This window comes from Pelecanus crispus, chromosome 1, assembly GCF_030463565.1.
Source record: "Pelecanus crispus isolate bPelCri1 chromosome 1, bPelCri1.pri, whole genome shotgun sequence".
Classification (NCBI taxonomy): Eukaryota; Metazoa; Chordata; class Aves; order Pelecaniformes; family Pelecanidae; genus Pelecanus; species Pelecanus crispus.
In genome coordinates, this window is record NC_134643.1 from 14,895,769 (window position 1) to 14,923,141 (window position 27,373).

General features: G+C 39.1%; 1 protein-coding gene across 1 annotated transcript in view; it reads right to left on the reverse strand.

The window, feature by feature from the left end:
* The window catches only part of RELN (reelin), a 304,962-nt gene that overhangs the window by 171,523 nt on the left and 106,066 nt on the right, over window positions 1-27,373 (reverse strand). Inside the window, exon 4 of the mRNA XM_075728102.1 lies at window positions 9,253-9,323. Coding sequence (XP_075584217.1) covers window positions 9,253-9,323 — 71 coding nt within the window. The remainder of the gene's footprint in view (window positions 1-9,252; window positions 9,324-27,373) is intronic.

The window sequence follows — 27,373 nt, forward strand, 5'->3', positions numbered from 1 at the left end:
AACACTTATTTTAAAGCACGTTTTTACATGCATTGCTGAATCAATTCCCCAGTAGGCCTTTGTCTTCCAAAAAACAGTAGAATATTGTAATGACACACTGCATGGGGGGCATGTGTGCAAAATGACAAAACTTCATTAAGTAGTCTCCTAACACTTTGCAACAGGAGTCTTGGTGTGACATTACACAAGGGAAAAGTGAATGTATCTGAAAGGGCACATAAAAATATGGGGAAGTCTAGAAGGTTGCTACATGGTGTGCTGGGTACTCCATGGTAGCTACTACACCCCTAGCCTTGCCCGATCTTAAATCCAAAGTTACATCTCTTTCATGGAGGCAAAGAGAGTGCATATAAGCAAGCTCCTGGGGAGCAGCTACCTCTTTTGCGTCTCAGTACCTCACCCATGCAGCTATATTTCTAGCTGTATTTTGTATTTTGCTAAGTGGAACATAAAAAAAAAGAGAATTTTTGAAGCCAGGATTCTTTTGACGATTCTGTGTTTCTTGTTGGGCACTGACCTAAATTGTATCAGTACTCCTGATTTCTTCAGCATATTTGCAAAAAATTGCTGAAGTACTGCAATTTCTGTCATAACATCTGACAAATTAAAAACAGATTAAAAATAAACATAAAAATGAATGCAGCAATCTGTGTAGAGCCCTCACACATAGTCATTTGAATAGAAAGTCCAACACAAATCTCAAGAATTTTGTTTTTCTCTTCCTGCTTTCTCCTTAAACACTGGGTTTGCATGGAGGCGTGATATACTGTAATGAAATTGCAACATTTCATGGGGAAGTTGGTGATTAAAAAGACTGAGCAAGAAACAACTGAGGTATCTGCAGACCAGAAAAGAATGGCAAGCAGCCTGGTTTTAGCTTAGACAGAAACCTTTAATTTGACTGACTTACAACTTAGGAGACTGCCAGCTTTACTCCATCCAGTGACCTTATACATACATAGGCAACAGTGAAAACAACCACAGAATCACTGAAAGCTTTACTGCAGTGAAAAGCAAAGGCATTCTTGAGAGCTTGAAGCTAAATAGAAATAGTAGACATGCAGAAATATTAAATCTTTTTTTCTTTATGCAACTAACTTGCTGCATTTTTATACAAGAAACTTATCCATGCCATCTTGTCTTCCACAGCAGAAATGCCAATAATGACTCAAGCAATGGCCAAGACCTCTCATCATGGCAGTACAAAATCTGGAGGAACACAACCCCAATTGCACATTAAACTTGGCACTGCCTCCAGGATAACACTGGGCTGCACTGGTGGGTACTACACAGGAAAAGACTGCATTTGTCCCTTGCAGTCCCAGGCATTGTTCTTCTCCATGGATGCATAAATAAATTTCTCTAGAAAACTTTTAAAAACCCTTTGCACAGAAGAAATGTATTAAGCTGGAATAACTGAATTATTTCCCAGATCAAGCAATGCAGACTGTTCTGAATTTTGCTTGTAGGAAAAGCAGTACATTATGGCATGGGATTTGAAATATTCCTGATGTTGTAAGAGGTTAAGCTTAAAATAAGACCTCTGTCTCCGATGCTCTGCATTACCCCTTTTCATTAGCTCCAGATCATCACTAAGGGATGATCCACTGCAAGGACAGGTGTGGCTGAGAGCCACTCCACTAGTGTTCATCTATGAGGAGGATAGTCATGTCAGACCACGTTGTGGGCAGATTCATTAGTTGGCCAACAAAATTTCATTAGCTCTTGAGAGTAACTCAATTGAAAGAGACCTTCCTCTCCAACAAGAGCAGTTCAGACCTGAAAATGAAAATGAAAGACAAGATTGTCATTCATCCCAGGTCACTTGGCATCGCTCTTTGGAAGAGGCTTTCTGTGGAAGGCAGTCCAACCCAGGATTCACACAATCAGTAATGATACTTTCTGAAGTTATCATGCAAAATTTCAGCATTCAGCCAAAAGGCACAGGTATAGCACAAGCTTGGAATCTTTAAACTTGCAAAGTCCTTTGACTTTGGCATTTTTTTTTTACTGTAACTAACTGTTTCTGTGATCAAAGAATACAAAATTGGGATCTGAGAATTTTTCCTAAAACACCTCTTCAGTTGTATGCATAGTGTACTGCAAACCAAAACCGCTTACCAATGGACTGAAATGAAGGAAATTGTGCAGGTACCAGGGAGACTTTATTGCAACCTTTCAGTACTTAACGGGGGCTTATAAGAAATATGGGGACAAACTTTTTAGCAGGGCCTGTTGCGATAGGACAAGAGGTAATGGTTTTAAACTAAAAGAGGGTAGATTCAGACTAAGTTTAAGGAAGAAATCTTTTATGATGAGGGTGATAAAACACTGGCACATGTTGCCCAGAGAGGTGGTAGATGCTCCATCCCTGGAAACATTCAAGGTCAGGTTGGACGGGGCTCTGAGCAACCTGATCTAGTTGTTGTCCCCTTCCCCATCTAGAAGATGTCCCTGCTCATTGCAGGGGGGTTGGACTAGATGACCTTTAAAGGTCCCTTCCAACCCAAACCGTTCTATGATACTGTGATTCTAAGAAACATACCAGTGCTACTGATCTCTCATTTAAAAAACTGAAGGTGGAGTTAAGCAAACAATGTTGGACAAAAGGTTGTTCTTACAAATAAAGACTTTATGTTGAGGAGGGATTATGTTTCCCAAATCTCTACAGGATCTGAGGAGCCCAAGCATTTCTGTCTCAGGTATTCCTTCATCTAATTTGTAATTCAAATTCCAGAGCGGAATATGACAAAAGACTGTGAAGGTACCATTTAATGAGTGATAAACCTAGACTTTAATCTCCCTATGAATAATTTCTGTATTACATTTTATATTTCATTGCAAAACAGTGCTGTGTTGTAGTTAAGGTCCCCAAAATAATAGAAATTTAGAACAACACACAAAATCAATATTTTAAAATATTTTCAGATCTGCCTTTTTTATCAATTTATAGAACTACTTATTTTAAAACAATACGGATTTTACAGTAAGACATACAGTGTGGCTGAAGTCAAATGGAGTTTCCTTGCACAACATGACAAATCTAAAACAAAAGATATGGTGCAGAGTAGCTATACAAGGCAAGGATATAAAACATTTACAATTAAAAAAATTATACAAAACTTCAGATTGAGAGGGGGAAAAAAGGCCATATTCATATGTTCATATTTTAAACTATGATTCACTTTCTTAGATGTTCCTTAGGCACTTGGTTGGATGGTTTTCAATTCAGAATCAGTATTTGTGTGGCTCCAAAATGCATTTTAGCTTGAATGAGAATGTAATTTCTTTTTAAAAAAGGAAATGAATTTATTATGTGGTATTTAACTTGCACCTTGGGTATATAGGATGCTTTACAAGAGACAAGTTGTACTAAGCAAAGAATGGAAATGGAGCTCAACAGAGTTCACCATCTAAGAGGCATGAGCAAAAACAATATAAGAAAATGTAAGGAAATGTAGGATGCTTGCCTTGTAAGACAAGGCAATCCCTTTGGTAAGAAAAAGCACAGAATAAAGTACACAATACAAAGTGATTCAGAGAGAGAAAGGCCACAGTCCAACTGGAAGCGTGAGAAACTTGAGGAGAGTAATGGGGAATTCAGAAGTCAATGGGGTCATTGTGGGGCTCTGTGTCAATGGGATGAGGGAGAATGAAGGCTTCTTTTGGAGTAAAAGGTTAAAATTTTCTGTGGATGAAGTAAGGCTACTGAAAGGTTAAACCAATAGAAAAATATGTCCTGTTTTGGTTAAACAGGAAGGGAGGGAAATATGAGAGAAGTGGGAAGGGAATGTCATCTTCAGATAGAGGAGCTGGAATATGAGGAGAGAAACAAGATTTGGTGATGGTCCTGATGTCAGTGGAAAAATAAGAACCAAAATCATTAAACATGGTAATGGTTAACTCTTAAGCAAAACTAGTCTCCATTCAGATAAAAAGAGCTAGCATAATGCAAATTAAACACATGTTCCAGCAACATCAGTTTGTACTATTGACACACATATTCCATAGATCTGTGGGCTCAAGCCTGTGTACAGGGATAGGTAAGGAATACAGCATAAGAAAATATTCTTAAAATGCACTGAAAAATAAATAGACTATTTTTTCTTTTTTTCTCAGAACCCTGAACTTTTTTTAAATATAAAGGAAAAGTGAATTATAGAAACAAAAATGCTCAAATGTTCCCAGATAAATACCGTGCTCAGAGTTCAACAGCCAGCAGCCATTAGCTGTCGCTCATCAATTCATCGCAAACGAGATGTGGAGAGAGGTATATTCTATTTTGCAGATTATGAAAATGTCTAATCTCCTTGTCATTAGCAGCCAGATGAAGATGAAAAAGCAAATGAATGCTTTTATTTAGACTCCTGCCAATACTTTCTCTCTACTAGTAAACAAAATTGCTATTGAATGACAGAGGCTGAACATCCCCCTAGGGAGAGCCAGTGTGTTGCCCGAGGGCTGAATTATTCTCGCTGACACATAAGCCAAGGAACAATATGTCAGCTCTGAACTCCAGTCTTCTGTTCTGTAAAATACTGCTCTGGTCAAGCCTGAGAGCCTGCAATCTGTTTTGCATTTGTTTTTCAGAGTGTTCTTAAATCCATATTTACAAGGTACAAAATATGCCTAAAAGGTCTTCCACAAACATTCAGGCAGAAGCTATCAAATAAAAGCGTCTGGGCCAATTCTCAGGATTTACTTTCATATGAAGACATCTGTCAGACTGCAGAGTGGTTTCTTAAGAAAGGAATCCCAATCCTATAATTTGTGGCACTGAGTATGAGATTTTATAAAATTCTGGGAACTATGCTGAAAGGAATGATTTTGCATTATGAGGGAACAACATCCTTCATCTTTTCCATCTCTTAGGTTTTTCTGTTCAGAGATCCTTCTCTTGTCAGTCAGAACTAAATTACATGCTCACAAGTTCTGAAGAACTGTAGTACTGGTCCAAAGTTACATAATGTACCAGGAACATGGTTTCCTTAACCCTTTAAAACTACTTGATGGAGTAAAGGCAGGTGGCATTGTGTGATGTGAGGGCTGGATGCATCCACCCCTACACCGCAAGCTGCTCCTCCCAGCACCATCGCTGTTTTCATACAGAGCTAAATTCTTTTGAGTTCTGTAGTGCAATGCAGCTGGGTCTGATGTTTTGCCAACTCCATTTCAATTATGCTACTGTTTATTAACGTATGATTTTTGTTCTACTCAAGCCAGGAACAAATATGAATCAACCTGCACAATAATAAGTTTACCTTATTTTCCATTTATTTTGCTATTAAATCAAAATTTAAAGATATTGTTAATTAAAGATGTCATTAATGGCAAGAATATCAGCAGTCATTTACATCCTTATTTGTCCTTAAAAGTATTTATAAGACATCTATCTTATCTATCTTGGCTTATACAGTTTTTGTTTTCTTTGCCTATTTGTGCTGGATTAACTCTTTTGTCTGATAATCTTTATGTCTCCTTTCTTCAATATCCAATAAAATTCTTATAAACTTTAAAGTTTACATCAGTTCTCAAAGATCTCTCTAGCTTCCTAAAATATTTATTATATGCTGAACACACAGCTTTTCAAGCCATTATTTTACTTTCCTTGGTGTCTTTCCCTATGGCATCATTCCTTATTCCACCTACCTTACACATAGGGCTACTTGTTTGGCATTTCCATCCCTTAACACTGCCCTTAATCATCCTCTAATTCTCTTCAAAATAAGAACTACAGTTTCCTTTCACTGCACAAATCCAATTAGCTCTATTAGGATTTACTAATGCACATCGGAGGGTGGACAGCCACAGTGAACATGATTTCTGAGGTTCCTTGCTTCATGTATACCCTTTGTACTAGTTATTATGAAGTCTGATACCATCTCCAGTTAACATACTTATTAAAAAGATATCCTGTAATAAATCTATGAAGTTGCCCTGTGGTTTTATTTTCTTTACTTAGTATGTCACATCATTCACTAAAGCATTTCAGTATAGTCATGTATAGTCATAGGGCCAGAAACAAACCATAAAACCTCATTTATGTCAATCTACCTCGCTGTTTTGCATATATCTTAATATGATATTTGCATCTAAATAAATTCACTAATTCTTTCTGAAAGAATTCTTTGTTTACATTAATAGTATTGATGAAACTGTGATTGTCTTCCTGGAATAAAAGAAATGAGGTTTGCTTCAAAGAAAGCATATTTTATTTGAATAGGAAAATTAATCCTAATAGCATAAAAGCTATAATAGTAAGCACTGGTTTAGGGGGACTAATGCAATGCACATTGTCTGCCGAAGAAATAAAGTGCAACTGTTAACCTAACACTGCCAAGTCCACCACTAAACCATGTCCCTGAGCACCACATCTACACGGCTTTTTAAATACCTCCAGGGATGGGGACTCAACCACTTCCCTGGGCAGCCTGTTCCAGTGCTTGACAAGCCTTTTCATGAAGAAATCTTTCCTAATGTCCAACCTAAACCTCCCCTGGCGCAACTTGAGCCCATTTCCTCTTGTCCTATCACTTGTTACTTGGGAGAAGAGACCAACACCCACCTCACTACAACCTCCTTTCAGGGAGTTGTAGAGAGCGATAAGGTCTCCCCTCAGCCTCCTCTTCTCCAGGCTAAACAACCCCAGTTCCCTCAGCCGCTCCTCAGAAGGCCTGTGCTCCAGACCCTTCACCAGCTTCGTTGCCCTTCTCTGAACACGCTCCAACACCTCAATGTCTTTCTTGTACTGAGGGGACCAAAACTGAACACAGTAAAGGACAGAGAAGGACCAAGAGAAACTCTGAGAAGTTTTCATGTCAGTATTATAGGGAAATATGATGACTGATTACATGACTGTCATACACTGGGAACTGCTCATAAAACAGTACCTTTGGGTGATCCTTGACTAAATCAAACCTCATGTTACCACCATGACATCAAATATTTTGGAGGACACAAATCCACAAATTCTCTGAAGTGACTGTATAAAGCACAGGAAATTGAAGGGAAAATCACAGGTAACGCAAAAGTCATGAGGACACAGGAGACCGACAAGGTGGAGAAGCTGGAGACCCTTTCAGGGAAGTGGTGCAGGACGTGGCTATCAGTGGTTGAGTGGGAGGTGAAGGCAAAGGGACTGTCATGGCTGAGCAGCCAGTGAAGGCCCAGGGATAGCACATTGCAGCATCTTTTATTCTCTACACACAACTGATACACAAATCCCATTTTCTCCTAGTCCTGCAGAGTCCCTGTGAAGCCAGGGACAGCACTGAGTACCATAACAACTTATTGTTCTAACCAACGTAAGTATGGCTAAAATGGTGATTTGAGGTTAGGTTATGCTCCAAAATTGGAGATATGTAAAGCAGAGAAAGGCGAAGGAATTACAATTTCTGCTGTCAACTATCCTGCTAAAAAATCTTGGTACAGCATGTTTGAAGAAAGAACTGTCAAAGTCTGTATGGATGGATTTCTACTCACTAGTGTCAGCTTATCAAGGTATTTTCTTCTAGCAGGGAGAAATCTTGTTGCTTTGCCCATATTCTACTTGAACATGCTGCCGGTTCTGACACTGATAGTCATATATTTCCTTTCGGCTTGCTTGCACGTAGCTTTCATTGTGCCGGTCACTGCCAGCTCTCTGGCTCTCTGTCACCCTGCCATCAATACATCTTTTACTTCCTTCTCCTTTCCTTACATGACTTACACAGACTGCCTTTGGCCACGGTGCACCCACTACGCAGCCGTACTTTGGAGAGTTTCATCTGCATATGAGGCTTTTCACCATTTTCTGCTGATGACTCTGCATATTCATTTTTCCACTTCTGACTTGTGTCCATCCAGCGAGTAGCCTGTGTGAGATATCCTCACCATCCTCCTTAGCACATCCCAAATGGTATTCCTGACAGCACTTCTGTTCCCAAATCCCCTCTACTGGTCACTGAAACACTACTCTTCCACATCCACAAAATGGGGGTAAAATTTATCTCCTGTTCTGAATACCAAATGTATTTTGGTAATTTCTCTAGATGTTTTTTCCTTCCACACAGTAAAAATACCGATACTTGCCTGTCCCAATCACCTTCCATCCAGATCATTATAACACTCCCTTCTGATTGCCAGCACCTGTGTTACGTTTTCTAATTAATTCAAAATATAACTAATTTCCTAGCTTGTTAGCTAATATCTTCACTCATCTCCCTGAATCCTTCCTACTTCCCACTGAAATATTAATATACTGAAAACTCAGATACTGAAATTGAAAACTGAAATAGTTTACCTTCATTATCACGGAGGTACTATTTATACCTTATATGAATAACTCAATATATGCCTCTGATATAATGTTCAACAGCTTCTTATTGCAAAAGCCATTGCACAGATATTCCCAAACTCATAGGAAAAAAACCTGATACTTCTAATGCCCCCAAAAGATTCATTTTGGGGGATTCTCTTTTGCTTGTTAACATGACAACACATTTCTAATTTTGAAATATTTATTGTAGACTGGTTGGCCCATTTTTCCCTGTCTCTTTTCACATGGAAATATCATTGGAATTTTGTGGAGAAAACTGGATCAGCACAGGAATTCCTTTCTCTCCTGTACCAAAAATGATGGATACTTTCTCTACTTCCCACTGTTTTAATGAAGCAGCTTCAAAGCTGTGTACTGTTTGTAGACAACAGCTGACAACAGGACTTTTATTTTTAAGTTATTCATCAAAAGGATATATATGATAAGCTGTGCAAACAATTAGATTTTTAAAGTTTAAGTCAAGCATTTTGTTAGCTATAAAAATGATCAAATGTTGTAGGTGATGGGCAAAAATTTGATGGCCTACTGTCACAACATGGGAAAGCAGGTTCTTCACAAAGATACGTGTGAGCTGGATGGTAAACAAAGCCTTGCTGCAGGCATACCACATTTTTTGCTTATAGTTAATACAGTGAGAGTTAAAACTCAGCTTGTGGTTTTGACAAAACCCAAATGTTGGTTTTACAGGCTGATTTCAGGTAAGTGTATAACACAATAGGATTTACTTTAACTTTTGTTTAGCAGAGAGGACAGTGGGGTTTCCCAGATAACTAATGGGAAGTATGAAGCCAAAGAAACTATCAGTTTTAAGAATATAAATAAGATCCTGATAGCAAGCTTTCTATGAAATAGCTTTTATGATGAGTAACACTGACATGCAAGCACAATGGAAAACCACATTTGCCAGATATTTTTAATATGATGGTGGCTCTTACCTCCCTGTTCACACAGCTGTTGTGCTAAGGCATCCTTGAATATAACTTGGCCCCTGTGAGTAGCTGTAGCCCTGTGAACATAAAAGAGACAACAATAAATAATGTAGTATACTTATTTATATATGCATATTTATATCTATATGCATGACTAATCAAATCAGAAGTCCCATTCTGCTTTCTTCCTTCTGCACTCTTTTAAATTCATAGAATAATTTGTAGGGATTGTTTCTGTGCATAACAAAAGAAAAGTTCCTAAACCAAAATGGTTAGATTGGTAATAAAAAGCACTGGCACAGGGATTCAACGAAGGACATCACATCAGCATATCACAAAGCTAAGCACATCACTCTGCCTGAGAAAGTGTACCTGTCTCAGCGCAGAACAGAAGAAATGGTTGCAGAGCTGCTGCCCTGTGAAATTAGTAGTCACACGATCCAGTAGGCCACGGCAATGGCAGTACTGTTATATGCTACTGATAGAAACGTAGAGCTTGAATGGGTGTCCAGAAATCCTCTCTGGAAACAAAGGGAGAGACAAATAAGGTCTCTACCCCAGGCCTCTGTCAAACATCTCCAAAAAAAGGAGACTCTACAACACTTCTTGGTATGCTGCATTGGGTGTTGCTGCCGATTAAGTTGTTCCTTCTTTTTATTTCCCTCATTGTCCAGACAAGCGAAAGTGGATTACTTTCTCTCTCTTTTTTTTTTTTTTTTTTAAATCATCATAGTTCTTTCTCTTTCTTTTCCTCGAAGTAAGAAGCCCGGTACCTTCACACAGCCTGTCCTTTAACCATTCACTTTCTGAACAACTTACTGTTTTCTTGATGTCAGTCTGTCTCCGTCTTTGAGGAAGTGATATGCCTATAGCTGCACATAGAGTTTCTATATTTAAGGTCTCACCAGTTTTGTCTAAAGAACAATTATTTCCCATTAATGACCCACAGCTAACAGACCAGCTAATGCACCATGGAGAAAGATTTGTCATTTTTTTTCTCCTAATCAGCTAGAAATACAAAGCAATTTGATTTGTTTTTCTCTTACAGAGCTGTCATGCTAACAGTGCTAGTTATTCTTTATTTCCACTTGCTCCTTTCTTGCCTCTTTTCCAAGTGTACTACTTCACAACTTCAGTTTTATCTTGGAGATTTCAAAATCTTTCTGTATTTGCCAGTGTTGCGTTTGAAGTCTGATTTCTTATAGCCAAAGCTCTTCCAATATCTGCCTAGACTCATACACACTTTTCATGTGTGTTCTTTATCCTTTCTCCAAGTCAGTAATGAAAATAATTAACATTAATGGGGTCCAGGTAGATCCATATCAACTCCTTGAAATAGCCTCCCAGCTCAACAGTAAAACATTGAAAGCTACTTTAGGAGTGTGGTTTTTCAGCCAGCTGCATTCCCTCTCTAATGGATCACACCTCACTTGCTTATGAAAATGTCAGGAAGGGCCATAAAGAATGATCCAAAAGGAAAGTCAAAATACATAATTTTTTTCTTGGCTAGTAGGCCAGTTATACTGACAAGGAAGAACAACAAAAGTCACACATCTAATATTAAATTTTTCATATGGTGGATCCTCAAGGTAAAACCCATCTGCAGTCTGCAAACTGTCAGAGTACAAACAGGAGCAAATGAAAACTTCTCTGGGACCTAATCTGCTTCCTGCTCATTTAGAAAAGTTCTATTTACACCAATGTGTGTGTCCAGAAATGCAAAACTATGGCCACCTGATGCTCCCAAGACTTTTAGGGCACTCCCTTCCTCCACTTGTGGAAGGAGAGCTGTGTTGCTTCTCCCATCTGCTTGGGCTTTCAGAGGCATATGTAAAGCTGGAGCCTTGCCTCATGTGGTAGCGATAGTATTTTGGCCACAGTCCCAGGATCACATTACCAGTGTGATGTTTTGTTTGTAGTCCCTACCATGTGCATCATCAAAACTATTTTAGGATTTCTAGCACTTCTGTAAAATACAGCAAAACATCATGCCATAGTTCTTCATTAGCTTTTCTTCATCTGCTGTCATGACCGGTGACCATACTGAGTACAGAGTAAAATAAAAACAAATACATTGCCCCAGCACATAAAGAAAGGCAAGAGAGCTGAGACTTCAAGTCTCATTTAAAAGTATGAAGTATTAAAGTATTTCTTAAAGCTCTGTTGTGATGACTATGCCATGATCACTACATAGGGTTCTGTAAATTTCCTCTCAGGCATATGCAGTCACACAAATCAGAATGGGACCAAACAGTCTCCAAAATCAAACACGTGCCCAGGCTTCTTTAAAAGGACCAGATACGGTGACTTCTTCTAGCAGATGAAATGGCAGGATATCCCACAGCCAGCTTTGGGACCAATGCAAGAGCAGCAGACGTGTTTTGCAAATATGTTTCATTGTGGGAATTCCATGTTTTGAGCAAAAACCTGGCTCACCATGCTTCTAGGCACATACAAGAAAATGCCACACCTAAGGCACAGAAGGTATTTAATATAATATTTTTATCCCTCCCCCGGGCTGGCAGGGTGGAAGAGAGAGCTCTTTGCAGACAGTGAGAAAGAAAACTTATATTAGCAGTGGACTGTGACTTCAGAGATGCTGTTTATGCAACAGCCCAGGATACAATTCAGGATGTACACAACAACGATGGCAACCACAAAATTCCTGTACGAGGCAGACAGGAGCACACTCTCGAAACATGGACCACATGCAGATGGGAGCTCCGGTATGTGTCTGAATGCAAACAAATACCAAATAATACCAATAATACCAAACTGTGTAGTGTTTACTGGATCTCTGCATGCGTGTGAGAAAAAGGGGATTTGGGGAGAGAGCCAGCAGCCGGCTGAATGATCTGCATCTTTCTGTGTCTATTATCCCTTGCCTGATAATGCAGACTAGGAGCCAATTATTGCTGCTCCATAGCAGGAGCTACCTGCACCCTGGGGACAACAGTGCCGTGCAGTAAGGGCACTGCTTCCTGCAGCATATGCTCACATTAGCATTGGTTTTGCAGTGGGCATACGCAGGAGCTCTGCACCGGCCCGTACAGCTTCAGAGAATTATTAAGGGTATTGCTACTGTCAGTTTACTAGTATTATCTGCTTGTTTTCCTCTGTATTTATGCTTTATTCATGGAGCAATGACAATAAGGCAATGCAATTATGCATGAACTAAGCTACTTTTAGAAAGAAGTGCAAAACGTACCTTTTCTGTATTGAACTTTCTTTGTCGGTGATGTTCCTACCTGACAGGTGATTAATGGAACAGGATGATGAATTTGGATTTTTCTCCTTTAAAAATATGTAACATATCTAAAACCATATCCATCTCTATGTGGACACTCAAGTATAAAAACTACATAATATTTATAGTAAATACAATACAAATAATATCAGCAATTCCCAAAAAAGACTCTAATAGAGAAAGTAAGTTATTCAACTCTTAATTATGGGGTTTTGTTTTCTTGATATCTATATTCATTAACTGATATCTGTGCTGTTTTTCAAAAGTTTCTTTACAGTCTTTAATGTAGTTAAATGTTGCTTAGATGAGGGGTACTTACTAACTATTCATTGCTGTGACTCCACAGCAGTCTATAGTCCCACTCTGTCATTGTATGCTATTTATTTCCAGCTAAAGGGTAAGTGACTAATCAAATCTAACCTGCCAGTCAGCCAAAAGGCAAGATGCATACTCTGTGTGTCCCCAGAGGTAATTCCTCCCTAGGAATGAATCTTTCCAAAGGGGTGAGAAATAAAGGAAAAATGAGAGGGAACAGGAACATCCTGACGTGGTAAGTGAGAGCTTAGAACGAAAAACAACTTAGAGGTAATAAGGTTCCTCTTTATATTAACTTCACACTTCCATTAGCCTAGATGTATTTGTCTGCCTGGGGCTATGCAAGGTAGAGGAAAATGTGGTTTTAAAAGTAGCAAGAGGAGATAAACTGCTGACAGAGGAAGAAAGAGGCCTGAACACAAGACAATTATATCAAGTGTCAAGGCTCACTGTCAGTTCAAGGCATTACTAACCCTGTGCTTCAATCACAGCAATTCTGCAAAGAGTTTTACTTCCTAAACCACAACTATTCAAGTTGAAATTGGGTGCCAATAAAGACTTTTTAGTCTGTCACTGAAAAGCAAAAAATAGAAATATGACTTGCTGATTCTCTACTTGAACTATATATAATCCACGTCACCTGTGAAAGAGAAATTGAAGTGCCACCCTGCTCAAGTGCTAACAAGCTTAAAAACACTTTATTCAAGTGCAGCATTGCCACGTCCTCTGAGCATAGCCTAGGTAATATCCATTTGTCCCCTGTGCGATGATACAAATGGTTCTGGGTGATTTGGGAGAAGGAAATCCAGAGACGCTTGCATACATTCATGAATCTGTAGATAGAGAGACTTCCCTCCAGCCTCCTGTTGATGCTAAGCTGTGCTCCCAGGAGCAGAGGACCTGTCCCAGGCCTTCCCCTGAAGCTGTCAACATCTGGTCATGCTCTGGGTTTGCACACCTGGTGCTCACTCTGCATTACAGGGGTGCTTGGCATCTGTGCCTTTCCCTGGTGAGGGAAGGCACTGGGACAAATTCATTTGGGAGTGATCTGGGAAAAGACTCGTGTTTCCTGCAGTAAACTACCCCATCTCATGACACCCCCAAAAAGGTTTTCAACAGGACCAAGAAAAATGAGGTTATTTTTTTCCCCGCACTAGCAGAGTTTAACCCTGTGCCTGCTGCTAGCAGCTGCATTGCATATCTGTACGCAATGGTTTGTGACCGCTTCCACTGGAGGAAGTTTAAGGTGACATCCGCAACGCCAGCTCCAGGGAAATCAGTGACTGACTATGCTAAGCTGAGATTGTTCCTCCCAAACCCCACAGTGCTGTGCTCCCAAATCAGGTCTGATCCACTGGCAGCATGAACTGCGCTCCCTCCCTGCCGCTGCAGGGGACATGGTCCACGCTGGGCATCTGACGAGGCTGGACTGGAACGGAAAACAAAGCAATGCATACCCAATAATTGCTGTCATGGTTTTATATTGAGGTATTTTGTATTTCACATTGGATTTGCATGCATTGCTAACACACTTTCATTAACAAGCTGCATATTAAAGCAAGTGTTTCTGCTTGGGAGAGCACAGCAGGGCATGGGACAGCACGTGGGACTGAGCCAGGCATGGACACAGCCTGTGCTGCCTGGCTCTGCCTGCTCCACACGTGGAAAGGATGCACGGCAGCACTGCCCAGAGGCCAGGGTAGATATGTGCCCTCTTCAGGCAAATAAACTGTGTGGGTTTTAATCCGTTATTAAATTTGTATGACCATCTCTGTTTGTCCTGGTTTAGCTGTTGGGTTTTTTTTTAAAAAAAAAAAAACCTCCCCAAATACCATCTAATTAAGGGGTCTCCAAATAAAATAAATTCAAAAGCAAGATGAGGAATAAGCCTTCTGGAGATCAAGTGCACAGCGCAGGTGTGTCCAGTCTTTCTTGGTGGGAGGGTGGAACACAGTGCCCTGCAAAGGTGGTTTAATGACCATTTACTGCGTGTGGCAGGACGTGAAGCCAGGCTGGTGTCCACTTTAGCCTGTGTCTCCTACCATGGCTGAAACCTCCAGTGACAATTTCTTCCAACAGTACCCAAGACCAACATATTAAAGCTGACTGGGAGATGGCACCGGCATCAGGGCCATCAGGGAAAATACACAGAGTGCTCCTGGCTGTTGGTCCAGAAGGTGCTTGGGTGGGAGGCTTTCAGCTACTGGTTAAATGCCTCTAAGTTGTTTTTTTTCAGTTTCAGTCATCTGTCTTGACCATATTCAGCTGAAACTGCCAAGGAAATTTGGCAAGTAAGATGTAATTATTATGTAATGTTTGTTCAGGAGACTGGAATTAGCAAGCTTGCTCTAAAAGCCTCGATCCGAGGTGAAAAGATTTCAGAGGGAAAGAATTAAAATGGCCATCAAAAGCTAGGGTAAGTGTTAGAGGGCAAAGAGCAATCACTTCATTTGGGGCAGCTGTCCCAGGCTGAAGTTTGCGGTTCACATTCATAAATTATGCTCCTGACTTACTTCATGGGTGAGTTAAGACTCCTTTGCCTTCATACAGAGTAAACGCAAGAGGAACAAGAGCCACCTCACTTTCTCTCTTGTCTCTGAATTTATCTCTGGGGACTGCCTATGTGGGGAAAGGGTCTCAAGAGTCAACCTAAGGGCGCCCTGAATAGCCTTATTAAAATTAAAATTTTGTGAAAATTTTTTTTTAAAATAATAATAAAGTCTAAGAGACAGAATATGCAGAGCAAATGTCAAAAGCCTTCTCAGCAAGAGCCAATAAACACCAAGGAAAGAAATCAAAGTCTCCCTTTGCAAATTTCTTTGCTATTAAACCAAGATTTAAATCCACATGTGTGCATTTCTGACTATGGAAGTGAGCGCGTGTGTACCCATATCGACTAGCTTTACCTGAGACCGTATTGCCATCAATGAAGCATGTGCCAAAACATTGCTGCGTGGGCAGCTCCAGCCCTTACACTTTACAGTTGATAAGAACTTTCTTTTGCAATCCTAAAACTCACCAAACTTGTTTGGTTACAAAGTGTGAGTACAAAAGAGAGATACAACAGAACAGTAAATATGCATTATGAAAGAGGAAAAAAGTAAGAATTACCATTTTAAACTGTTTATAAACATTTTCATCCTCTTTTCCCTTGTATCAGAGAATAAAAAGATGTGTTTTTTAATTCTATCTAGTTTTGTGTAACTTGAATGATTAGAGCTTCTTGCTGACTGAAAGCAGATTAGGACAATACTTTCTTCTCAGTTACAGGAAATCCAACATTTTCATTAGTATTTTGCATTGTGTGATTATAAAGGAAAGCAAATTCTATTTTTTCTACAATTTAAATGAAAGGTTATTGCAGAGACATCTGCCAAGCAGTCAGCTCATAAATAATAGAACAAGCATCCATTGTCTCTCTACTGACACAGTGCCAACGCCTAGGCCTCTGTTTTCCACCTTTTTCACTGTTTTGGGAGAGGGTGCTGTCCTTGTCTTAGGTTTTGCAGTCTATTGTACCTTATTATCTAGCGACTCGTCGAATGTATGGATTTTAGGTTTTTAATGCACTGAGTATTTATATGTATTTAAAATCTATATTTAGCCCTAAGCTAATGAATTTATTACATCTTTTTTGTATAAAAAATACTGGTTTCCCCAATTTTTGCTTGTGTAGTCTTCTAAAGCCTACATTCAGTCAATATATCATTCAATCACCTAAATTATCCTTCAAGAACAAAAAACTCCGTCTTTGCCTGTATCACAGGGAGAAATGTTACAGCTTACTGTTGATTTTCAAATTGCCTGACATCTCTAAAGGAACATACAGGTATTAAATAAATGGGCTTGCAGCACATAGTTCATGCTTCTACGATGAGTATGATCCTTTTCTTAACAGTGCATACCAATCAAGTTTGACAGTGCTGATCAACTGGGGTGAGTTCAGCAGAGGCCACTGAGATGGTTGGGGCTGGAGCACCATCCCTGTGAGGAGAGGCTGAGGGACCAGGGCCATTCAGCCTGGAGAAGAGATGACTCTGAGGGCACCTGACAGCAGCCAGAGAAGGGAGGTTATGCAGTGCCTCTCCATTGCTGCTGTATCTTAAGACCCAACTGGATTAAAGCCTTGAGCAGCCTGGTCTGATCCTGAGAAGGATGTTGGACTAGAGACCTCCTGAGGTCCTTTCAACTCTGTGTTATCCTGCAGTCCCATGACTCTAAGGTTTTGCATGTCAGGTAAAAGCAAAGAAATGAAAGCAAGGTTTGCATCTAATCAGATTAATCAACACTAATTTTGAGAAATGCTTTTCATAGCACAAAAGAATTAACCAGTTCATTATGGCCAACACTTTGTGTACATACTGTGATACTGATTCTCCCTATCCTTGAGTTCATGGCTACGTATTTCAGAATATCCACCAGAAGTGCCAAGGTGTTTGCATGATTCCAGAAAATTGAGAGTTTGCAGGTAGTTGATGCTCTGGGGTTTTCTGATGTGATAAATTTTTACATAAAATTCAGCTATTTTACTAGTACAGTGAAAACAAAAAACTTCAAATCTAAAAGAGTGAGATCTGAAACAGTATGTGAGGTCCTATGATGAAAACAATGTTAGTTTTAAAAGATCCTAAATAATGGAAAATTATGATTTTAAGGCCACTTTTTCAGTTCACTACTCTGATGCCATCTGTATCGCTATCCATTTCCCAATTAAGATTTGAGCAGCCTGCTCTAACCTGCTTTAGCTGCCCACTGTTCCCAAAGGATGTTGCCAGCAGCTGTGGATGAGCTGGACCATATGCGAATCTGGAACTTCATCCCCTGTATTTGGTTTACAACCCGCACAGAGAAATCCTCAAATAGCCAAATTAACCCCATTTGTTAACAAACGCTTATTTCAATATTAACTACAGACATGCAACTGGTGCATCCACAATGTGCAATGAACTTACAAAGGAAGGATAAAATCTGTCTCTTCAGTCTAAAGCTAGAAAATGTTCCATTAAAATTCAAAACATCCACAGGCTGCACCCCAGAGCACATGAGGCAGGTTTCTGTGTCCTAAGGCTTCACTGAACACTGAACTATTACACTCCTTGTCTAATATTTCTTTGCACTCTTCCCACTCTCCTAGATGTTTTCAGAGGACTGAAAAACAAATGAAGTATGCAAACCTTTCACAGACTAATAAAAATCAAACTAAGGAAGAACCTGCTACAGTCGTTATTGAAGAACTGTTAATCTCTCCCCATTCTCATTTGCCTCCTGCATGCTGGGAATATGGTGAACCTCTTGAAAAAAATGCAGGGTCACCAATCATACAAAGGACAATTATTTCTTCTGCATGGCTTTTAATTTCAGCCAGATCTATGTCTTGGGAGAAAACATATATCCCTTACGATCATACCAGCTTACAAATAGAAATAGGCAGGTGAAATATTGCCATAGGAGAAAAATTAATTCCATCAGCCACTGAAAAAATAACAAATTTGATAAGTATCACAGAACTCCAGCCAAAAAAATCAGGTGGAATGGCATCAGGTACACGGCATAAACTGGAGATACTATGGTGGGGAGCCCTGACATCAATAGCAAGAGCTGGATGTACTGGGGAAGGACAAGAGGCTATCTGGGGAGCCTGGAGGTATGGGAGGAGAGGCAGAGACATAGTGTGAGGGCACCTGGGAGTACTGCAGTGTGGGTGCTATGGGGACTTACTGCCCAAAGATGTAGGAAACTGGGCTTCATGGATCCTGCTGCTCATGGCATAGTTAGGCATTTCTTCAACGAACATGTTTGTTTCAGAGATGCCTACTTGAGTAATGTCTTAAGGTTTGGATTAAGAGACACTCAGAGACCTGAATTATATAAATTGTATCCAACCTCTCCCATCTCAGCCAGAGAAATCAAAGAAAAACAGTTTCAAAAGAGAACAACCTGTCTTCTGTGCCCTTCTACAATAGGTCCTGTCCTCCAGCCCTGCTTTCCAAACCAGCAACTTTCAGCAGCTGTTAGGGCTGAGCAAAGCCCTTGTGCTCCCCTTGCAGGGTGTTAGCAATGGCTCAGCATCCCTTGGTGCTGAGGTGGGTGGGAGCTCTGCCCCCACGAGATGGCAGTTATGGTCAGGACCCAACTTCCTCCCCTGCTGCCAGCTCCAAGATGGGTGAATTCAGCTGGTTCTGAGCCATGGGCAGATTTTTTTCTTCCTCCACCCAGGAGGCCATGGCCTGCCCACACAGACTCATCTTCACACCCTGGAGAGGATCATAGGATCATAAGAAAATCCAGATTGAAAGGGACCTCAGGAGGTCTCCAGACCAACCTCCTGCTCAAAGCAGGGTCAGCTACACGAATCAAACACATACAGCCCCTGCTATGCCTTTTGCTGCATTGCCCAACAACATGGGCAACCAGGCTCACAGTTCTGGTATTTGTGAATGTTTTTGCATAATAAAATACTGCTAGGTTATCAAGATTATGTTAAACAAAAACTGTTGTGTGAACTTTAGCTTGAACCGGTCAGTCACTTGACACAGGCATATATACTCTCAATTTACAACTCATTTGGACAGCAGCATCCCATATAATGTGCTGTTCCAACAATAATGAGTTTGAACCCATGTTTCTCACTAGGAAACAATCTATGATTTATTTCACTGAGAAATAAATTACCCACTAAGCTACATTGCCATAATATCTCCTTTAAATACTGTGTTGATAATAATTCTTTAAGCCTATTATTAAAAAAGACATCAAACTCTAAAAACCCTTCTCTTAAAGTAAAGTATTAATGAAGAGATTTATAACCACAGCCTTGAAAGAAACCAAAGTAACAGAGAAGCTAAGCAATAACGTAAGTACTTCCAGGATAGATGGTTGGTCTCAGTTCTTTGTTATCGACTCATTTTCCTCTGAGCACAGATTTGTTTTCAGAAATCTTTGGCAGAACGAGCACAACACTAGAATGAATCTTTGTAGGAAAATATCCTGTTGCTGTTCTGAGACTCTTTAGCACAGTCCTGACACTGGATTACCTATGTCCCAGAGGAATAAAAAATGGCAATGTTGGCTGAAATGCAACCAGACTTCAACTATTCATTTATTTGCTAATGACAGTTTCCAATCAAAAGGAATACATTGGGAATTCTGTTCAGTAATTTTGCCAGGAAGGTGAACTTTTCAAATACACACAAATAATTATTGCTTACACACAAATAATTATTGCTCTGTTACATGAAATATTGCTTGGGAGCTCAAATTCCCATGTCTGGAATCCTAAATACCAAGTATTCCAGATGAGGCATTCATCAGAGACTTGCACATCTGGTGCTGTACACAACACAGTGGTGCTGGAAATTAGGGAAATTCATCTGTAATTTGTATAGCTAAGAAGTTTATGGTTGATTAATAAAACAGCAAACTTGAGATAACACTTAAGGATAAAACAGGACCTCTTCTCAAAACTCGTAATCTAATGGGGTTTTCAGAGTGTCATAGTTTTAAGATTTTTTTTAAAAAGACTGCATTAAATAAACAACAACAAAAAATGTGAGTTTGTTCTTGTGAATCTCTCCTCTTCAACTAAGGAATTTTGGGTAGAAGGTCCACCACTGCATTTAGTACAAGCCTCTGTATCGTTAGGGAAGAGGCATTTCTCATAAGCTGCTCAGGATAAATTCAGGAGTGTGTCAGGGTAAATCAGACAGGTTTTCTAAAACCTTGGTCCTTCTGAGCATTCCCTTTAGCAAAAATATCGAAATGGCTCCAGGCAGAGTCCCCTGGCAATGGGAAGCAGTGACATCCCATCCCTGAGATAAATCATGCTGTGCAGTCTGAGTAAAACTGACCAGACATCCGAGCATCACCGTTATGGATGGATTCATAACAGATACTAGATTTGATGGAAAGTCACATAAAGGTGCCACAAGTATTTCCCATTTTATATGGCAATTTCCCATTTTGAATGGTCACCAAACATCAGTTGATCTCTGGAAAAAAAAAAAAAATCCCATGTCCGCACAGAGAATGGCTGAAATCTTGAAAAATTACAATGAAAAAACAATATACCATAAGCTAGAAGGTACCTTGTCCCTATGGATGGGATAAATATGGCTGTGAGTCAAAAGACTTGAAGTAAGACCCATCAGACAGTTGGAGTGAATAGTAGTAAACTGTTAACTGGTAAAGGCATACGGATGACAGAGATACAATTATCAATTTAGAAGAAAATAAGACATATCCGAGAACAGCATCTAAAAACAATGCTGTAAAAATAGCAGCACTAACTATGCAGTACCACTTATTTGGCACATGCTAAGGAAACAGGCAGACTTCATTCATTGGCAAAGATTAACTCTGCTATATTATTGTAGTAGGAAGACTGTGAAAAACAATATATTGCAAACAACAAATAAAATGTTTTAAAATACAGCTGGTGGTCTATGCCATTTAGCTTCCAGGTGCATTCATGTCTGAGGATCCCTCAATCAAACAGCTCATGATAAGTTTGGATTCCTTGCATGACATTGCACCCATCTCCTTTTTTAATTTTATTGACCTGAGGCTAATCCCTTGCATTTAAATTGAAGACCTGGGTTTATATATTAATTATACTCAATGGACATATGTTCACATGTACCTTTTAGCTTCAGAATTTCAAATGATGCATTTATTTCTATTTCTCAATATATGTTGCACCTAAACATTGTTCTGGTTGTATTATTGACTGTATAAAATTCTATGAAAAATTATCAGAATTCCTAAATTAAGAGAAATAGAATACATCATAAATATTTTTAGATACCTTTAGTCATCTAGAACATGAATCTTATCCAAGTTTCCGTTCACAAATCTTTTCATCTATGCTTGGTACAAAAATTTTCATGTTGTCTTGCTGTAAGGAAATACCTTACTTTTCTGCAGCTGTTAGTAGTGTTGTGGAAAATTGTTCTTCAATATTTTCCACAGTGATCTTTGATCTTTCAAAGAGTTTACCAATAAGAACATTTTAAAGCATTTTGATCTGTTGGTTTTAAGAAGCATGATTGAAACTGCTCTTTTTTTTCCAGACTACTTCATACGCTTCATTATGCACAACAAAATACATTAAATTTCAGAAAGTATTTGCTTTTCAAATGCTAAGGCTTATTCTCTAGAGCATAAATATTGGTCCTGTTGAATTGTATTTTAAAGGAACTGCACCTATATTACTTAATAGTCTATTTGAAACGTTATTCATGCTTTGAAAAAATGATTATACAAATTAACACTTCTGAAACTTGTATTAAAATAAATAAGAAAATCCCATTTTAATTTTTGGGAATGCACTTCAAAAAAAGATCCTGTTTAAAGCCTTGCATTCCAGAAGTCAAATACCCACAGCTGCATTCCTGATGCCAGGTATGCTGAACCACGCTGCTTTGTGTTTTTACAATGAGTTTATTGGGTAGTGGTTTAACTTAATGCATTCTCCTGTGCGCTGCCATGCAGTGGGAGTGTGCACATGGTCGTTCTCCACCTGAAGTAAGGAGCGGTGATTCCTAAGCCACAGAAAGCTCATCACTTGCAGCCACATTGGTATCATCTTTCTCTTGGTCTCTCAACTCAACTCAAACTGCTCCTGGCTGAGGAGTTTGATAGAACACATGCCCAGCCAGAGCTCCTTGTCAAGCATGAGCTGCCCCAAATTTTTCTCCCTGTGATCCTCTTGTATGTGACGATCCTCCCCAGTGTTTTCTTCAGCACAGTCCTCTATATTCAAACACCCAAGATAATATATTTCAGACACATAAGCTGCTGCCAGCTTTCATTGGAATGGACCTGTAAATTCAAAAATAATTAGTGTAGGGAGAAGGAGGGATGGACAGACAGCATTATCACTCCAGGAATATATCTTAGGCTAAATTAAATTGAATTTCCCTGCATGTTTTCTTTTTCTGTTTTTAACTGGCAGAGGCACCTTTTAATTCTGGTGACAGAAAACTTTAATATTACTTAGCCACTGTCTGAAAACTGGACAGCTGCCCAGGAAATGGATCTGTACTATGTCACCATGCACAGCAGTTACCCATTTTAAAACAACCTTCCTAATCAAAGGACACACAACATAATGAAGAAAAATTACCCTAGTCACTGTTATTTCAGAAGTACTAGAAGATTAAATGAGCTTGTAGTCAGTTATTGCACTGTTAACCTCTGATACTAAAGGAGCTCTGTGGTCTTGAACACATTAATGTCATTAAGTAGGTACATGATAGCTCTTTTCTGAGAACCCTTATGCCCTGCCTAAGGGTGCCACAATAACAAGATATCAGATTTTATTGCAAAACTGAGGAGAAAGTGTCCCAAACTAGTGGGCTGCAGTTTGGGTGCTGGCTGCCAGCAGAGGTGGGAGGGATGCCCAGGTTGCTATAAGGAAGACCTGGAAATCTGTTGGCCACAACCTCCTACGAGACCAAGGGATTGCTCACGGGTTCACAGATATTCCCAAAACTCACCAGTCACATCCTTAACATCACCCAGCACAACAGTGAGAGGAAAGGCTGCTAGATGTCAGGTGGCCAACAAGCCATCATTGCAGGGGGGAGGAGGAGCCAATGAGGTGTTCAGGATAAAACATTTTTGGAAGATTTGGGACCAATAAAATACTAATGGGAATTTCTGATTTTCACATATAGATGCTTTTTTTTCTAGAAGAGTGTCTATCTCTTGTTTACAAATTGGATAGAATTTTGAATTGCAAAACTGAGGTAAAAAGATAATATTAAGCCAAAGAGTTCCATTCCAACATATTTTTAAGTGAAAACAGACAAACCAAAAAAAAATTCTTTCAGCTTTGTGTACAGAATTTTATCATATATATAATTGATTTTTTTCTCATTCTAACATAAATGTTTTTCTGATCTTAGAGAAAGGTCAAATACTGTCTGTTTTTAAAGATTTTTGGCTTTTGATTCTTTGTGGCCCTAGCCTTTCAGTTGGGCCTGTAAAGTGAACAGAAATCCCATTTTGGGAGGCTTGTCAGGACTCTGAAACGTGCTTCCTTTACATCTCAGAAAGAAATCCAGACACTCTGAAATTTTCATCAAATGAAACTATAAAAACATGACTTAAAGCAGATAAAATATTTTCTTTGAATTTTCATATCTTCAATTAAAAGGTAGGATATGCTTTGCAAAAATTTTAAAAAGAAAGTCATTTCTTTATGGAATATAATATAAAAACGTAACCGTCTTCCCAGGCTTCCTACTGCCACCATGCTTCTGCTTGCCATTTGCCACAGGGCTGCAGGGAAGAGAGCTGCTGTCCCCACTGCGTGGGCAGCACAGCCCCAGCGTCCGTGGGGCAGAGGGGCCGTGGGGTGCGTCCTGCCTGCACCGCTCCAGACCAAGGACAGGCAGCTCTCATAGCAAGCTGCCGTGAGGAATACAGGGGATACAACTCTTTTCCACATTGATCCATGCTTATTCCAAATTTGTATTCACACAGGACAGGGCATGAAAGATGTGACATAAGGAGCCTGAAGTCTGTTTTTCTCCCTGTCCACCGATATGCTATTTGTTTTATAGTACTTTGCTTCCACCGAGAGCAAAATTTAAAATAGTGAACAAAAAGTATTCCTTCATTTTCATTAAACATTTTTTTTTTTCTAGTTTTTATTTAGGTGTAAACATTGGCATTGTCCCATGAATGTAACTCCTTTCAGTCATACATTCAAAATACATGATGACTACTTTGGTAACTCCAAGAAATGTCAAAGAGAACGCGTCCTAATTCTTGCAGCTAGGCAATGGACAAACTTCCAGCAAATGACAGCCCTGGAGTCAGCCCCAGATCTTACAAAATTAACACTTCTAATAAACTACATCAGCAGCATGAAGAGTTAAATCTTCTTGCTTCAAAATTACCATTGTATGTGAATGATACTGTCAAGAGTTCATATACACTTGTAATAATATTGAGGTAAAAGCACATTTTTAAGTCAGCACTGATCCTAAATTTAGGCTTTGTAAGAATAATTTTTTTTTTAAAGTAAAGGGAGCAGAAATATTTACATAAAATTAATGAAAAGTAAACAGATACTAGCTAAATATTCTTATCGGCTTTTCCATGCTTTGGATTTCAATGCACTAATTCAAGAGGAATTTAAAGAGGTAAGTAAAAAAAGACTAAAATGACGAGAGGGTTTATTTTTATTTCTGCAGGGAGAGAAGTAAAAATAACAATAAGAAATACTAGAAAGTATTAGATTTTTAAAGTGTAATTTAAATAATCAACAATAGTATTTATTGCACAGAATAGGCAAGACTTATCTTTAAATTTATAGATTCCCTTAAGAATAATTTTAGGTATATTCATGTAAATATATTCCTTTTTGGCTTGTGGTAAAAATAATGATACCATTTGCACCCAAATAAATAAAAACACAAATGTTATTCACTTGACAAACTGCACTGTATTGCTATATGTTATTCTCACACAGAACATAAGGGCATATAGAGAGGGTCTAAAATGCAATCAGAAGAGGTATTGTAAAGCATGTTTTTGACACCTCCTAGCCCAGCCTACACCTAAATGAGAGACTGGTGCCTCTCATGAATTAAACATAATTCTTGATTTATGTTCCGTTACCCTTGTATCAAAAACCATAGTTCCAGAGCAATGTCACTGTGAATTCATTTAATGATATTGATGATAAATCTAACACAGAGAATACAAAGTAACAAGCAGTGCAGAGCATGGCTTTATAAATCACTCCTATAGAGCATTAGGCAATAAATTACAACCCATTAATTCACTCTGAATTATGCTAAAATACTTAAACTACTTGTGCAGCAAATTATAAATACCTGCCATTTCTGGTAAAAATGTGGAACTTCTGACCACAAAATTTTAGCAAATCACATCGTATATATCAGACTTCAGATTAACTGGGTTTGGATTAGACCTTATTTCTTTAAAACAAGAAGCAAATTGTAAAGAAAATATTTCAGCTATGTTGTCCTCGATGTTACACACATTCCAACAACCCAGCGTGCCAAAGCACTTCCAGTACCTGTATTTCTGAGTTATCCACCTGCTTCTATGAGTTACACTGACTTGACTGTGTGGGCATCTACCCCAACAATTAGCAGTCCTGGTGCAGCTCTTCAATTAAATACAAACAGCCAGGTCCTGAGAGCTCACTCACCTTATCAGCACCATATATTCACCTTATCAGCACCTTATCTCATGAGAAGATCTCATAGCACATGTGTACACCAATACTCACACTAAGTTTAGTGAGGCTCACTACTCATGCAGTACCGTCCTGTGACATACAACTTAAAAAAGCAGAATCTGGTCTAACAGAGATTAGGAAATATTTTCCTTAAGAAAATTAAAATTAGAGGGCAATGAATGTTAATTTACAAATCATCTGACATTGAAGATAGTTAAGAATTGTTAAGGTTGGGAGTCTTTGGCAGGGAAACCAGCTAATTTCTTTCTTATGGCCTACTTTCTAGTATTTTGGGGAATTTAATTTCAAGTGTTGGCTTTTCTGCAATTACTCAGCACAAGTTATATATCTTTTTGTCTGCCTCTGAGAAATAGTAAAACTGCCTCACATTATGCTTATTGGTCATAAATTTTTGAATCCTTTAGAGATCAAATTTCATATGCTGTACAATTGGTAAGGTAGCAACTGTAAAGCTGGATTATGACCCTGTTGTGTAGGTCATGGTGTCATGGATGCAACAACCACAAAAGAAGTTTGCTTCCCCAGTAACAGTAGCATAGTCCTGACATACAACCCCAACAGGGAATCTCCTTATATAAAGTTTTGCACAAACATTTCTCCCTCCTTGTTGGATCTGCTAATACCTACAGAAGACACAATCAGAAGAAAAAGTAATTGTACTCAAAAAAGCAAGATTGTAAGCCTAAGAAATCTGGCTAATGGACCATGCACCCCACCATGCTGGCTGAAGCCCAAATATAGCCCTTTCAGGATACTAAGCCTGGCTAGTCAAAAAAAGGGAAAAATAGCAGTCTGACAATTTGTACACTATTGCACTCAGGGCAGCTGGTTTATTTCTTCATAAGCCTATTAACACAAAAAACAAATTCCGCTGTTAAAAATCACAGTGAGGAAGCTGAGGGCTGAGGCTGAGTGCAGGAGATGGGCACTGTCCCCATTTCGTACACATTATGATAAAACCTTTTCATGATCACTTTTTACCTTAGTTACCAAACGGTGCTTAAAAAAATGAAATAAAATTACTTGAATTCTTAGAACAGGATCTGTATCAAGCCTTGGTTTGGGCTTCCCCAAACTGTTCTGTCTCCTCCACCTCTGCTCCTCTCCCAGTAAACCAGTACTGAGTTACTTCATAATCTGATAGTGGAGATTTGAGGACTGTGACAGGCATAGACATGCCAGTAAAACTAAAAAAAAAAAAAAAATAGTTCTGGAAGAATAAGGAAGTAGTCACTCAATGGTTTCTACTTCCAAAATTTCTGTAGGCAGGGTCCTCACTTTCTGCACAGACTCTTCCAAGGACTGGGTTAACCTGCACCCCCATG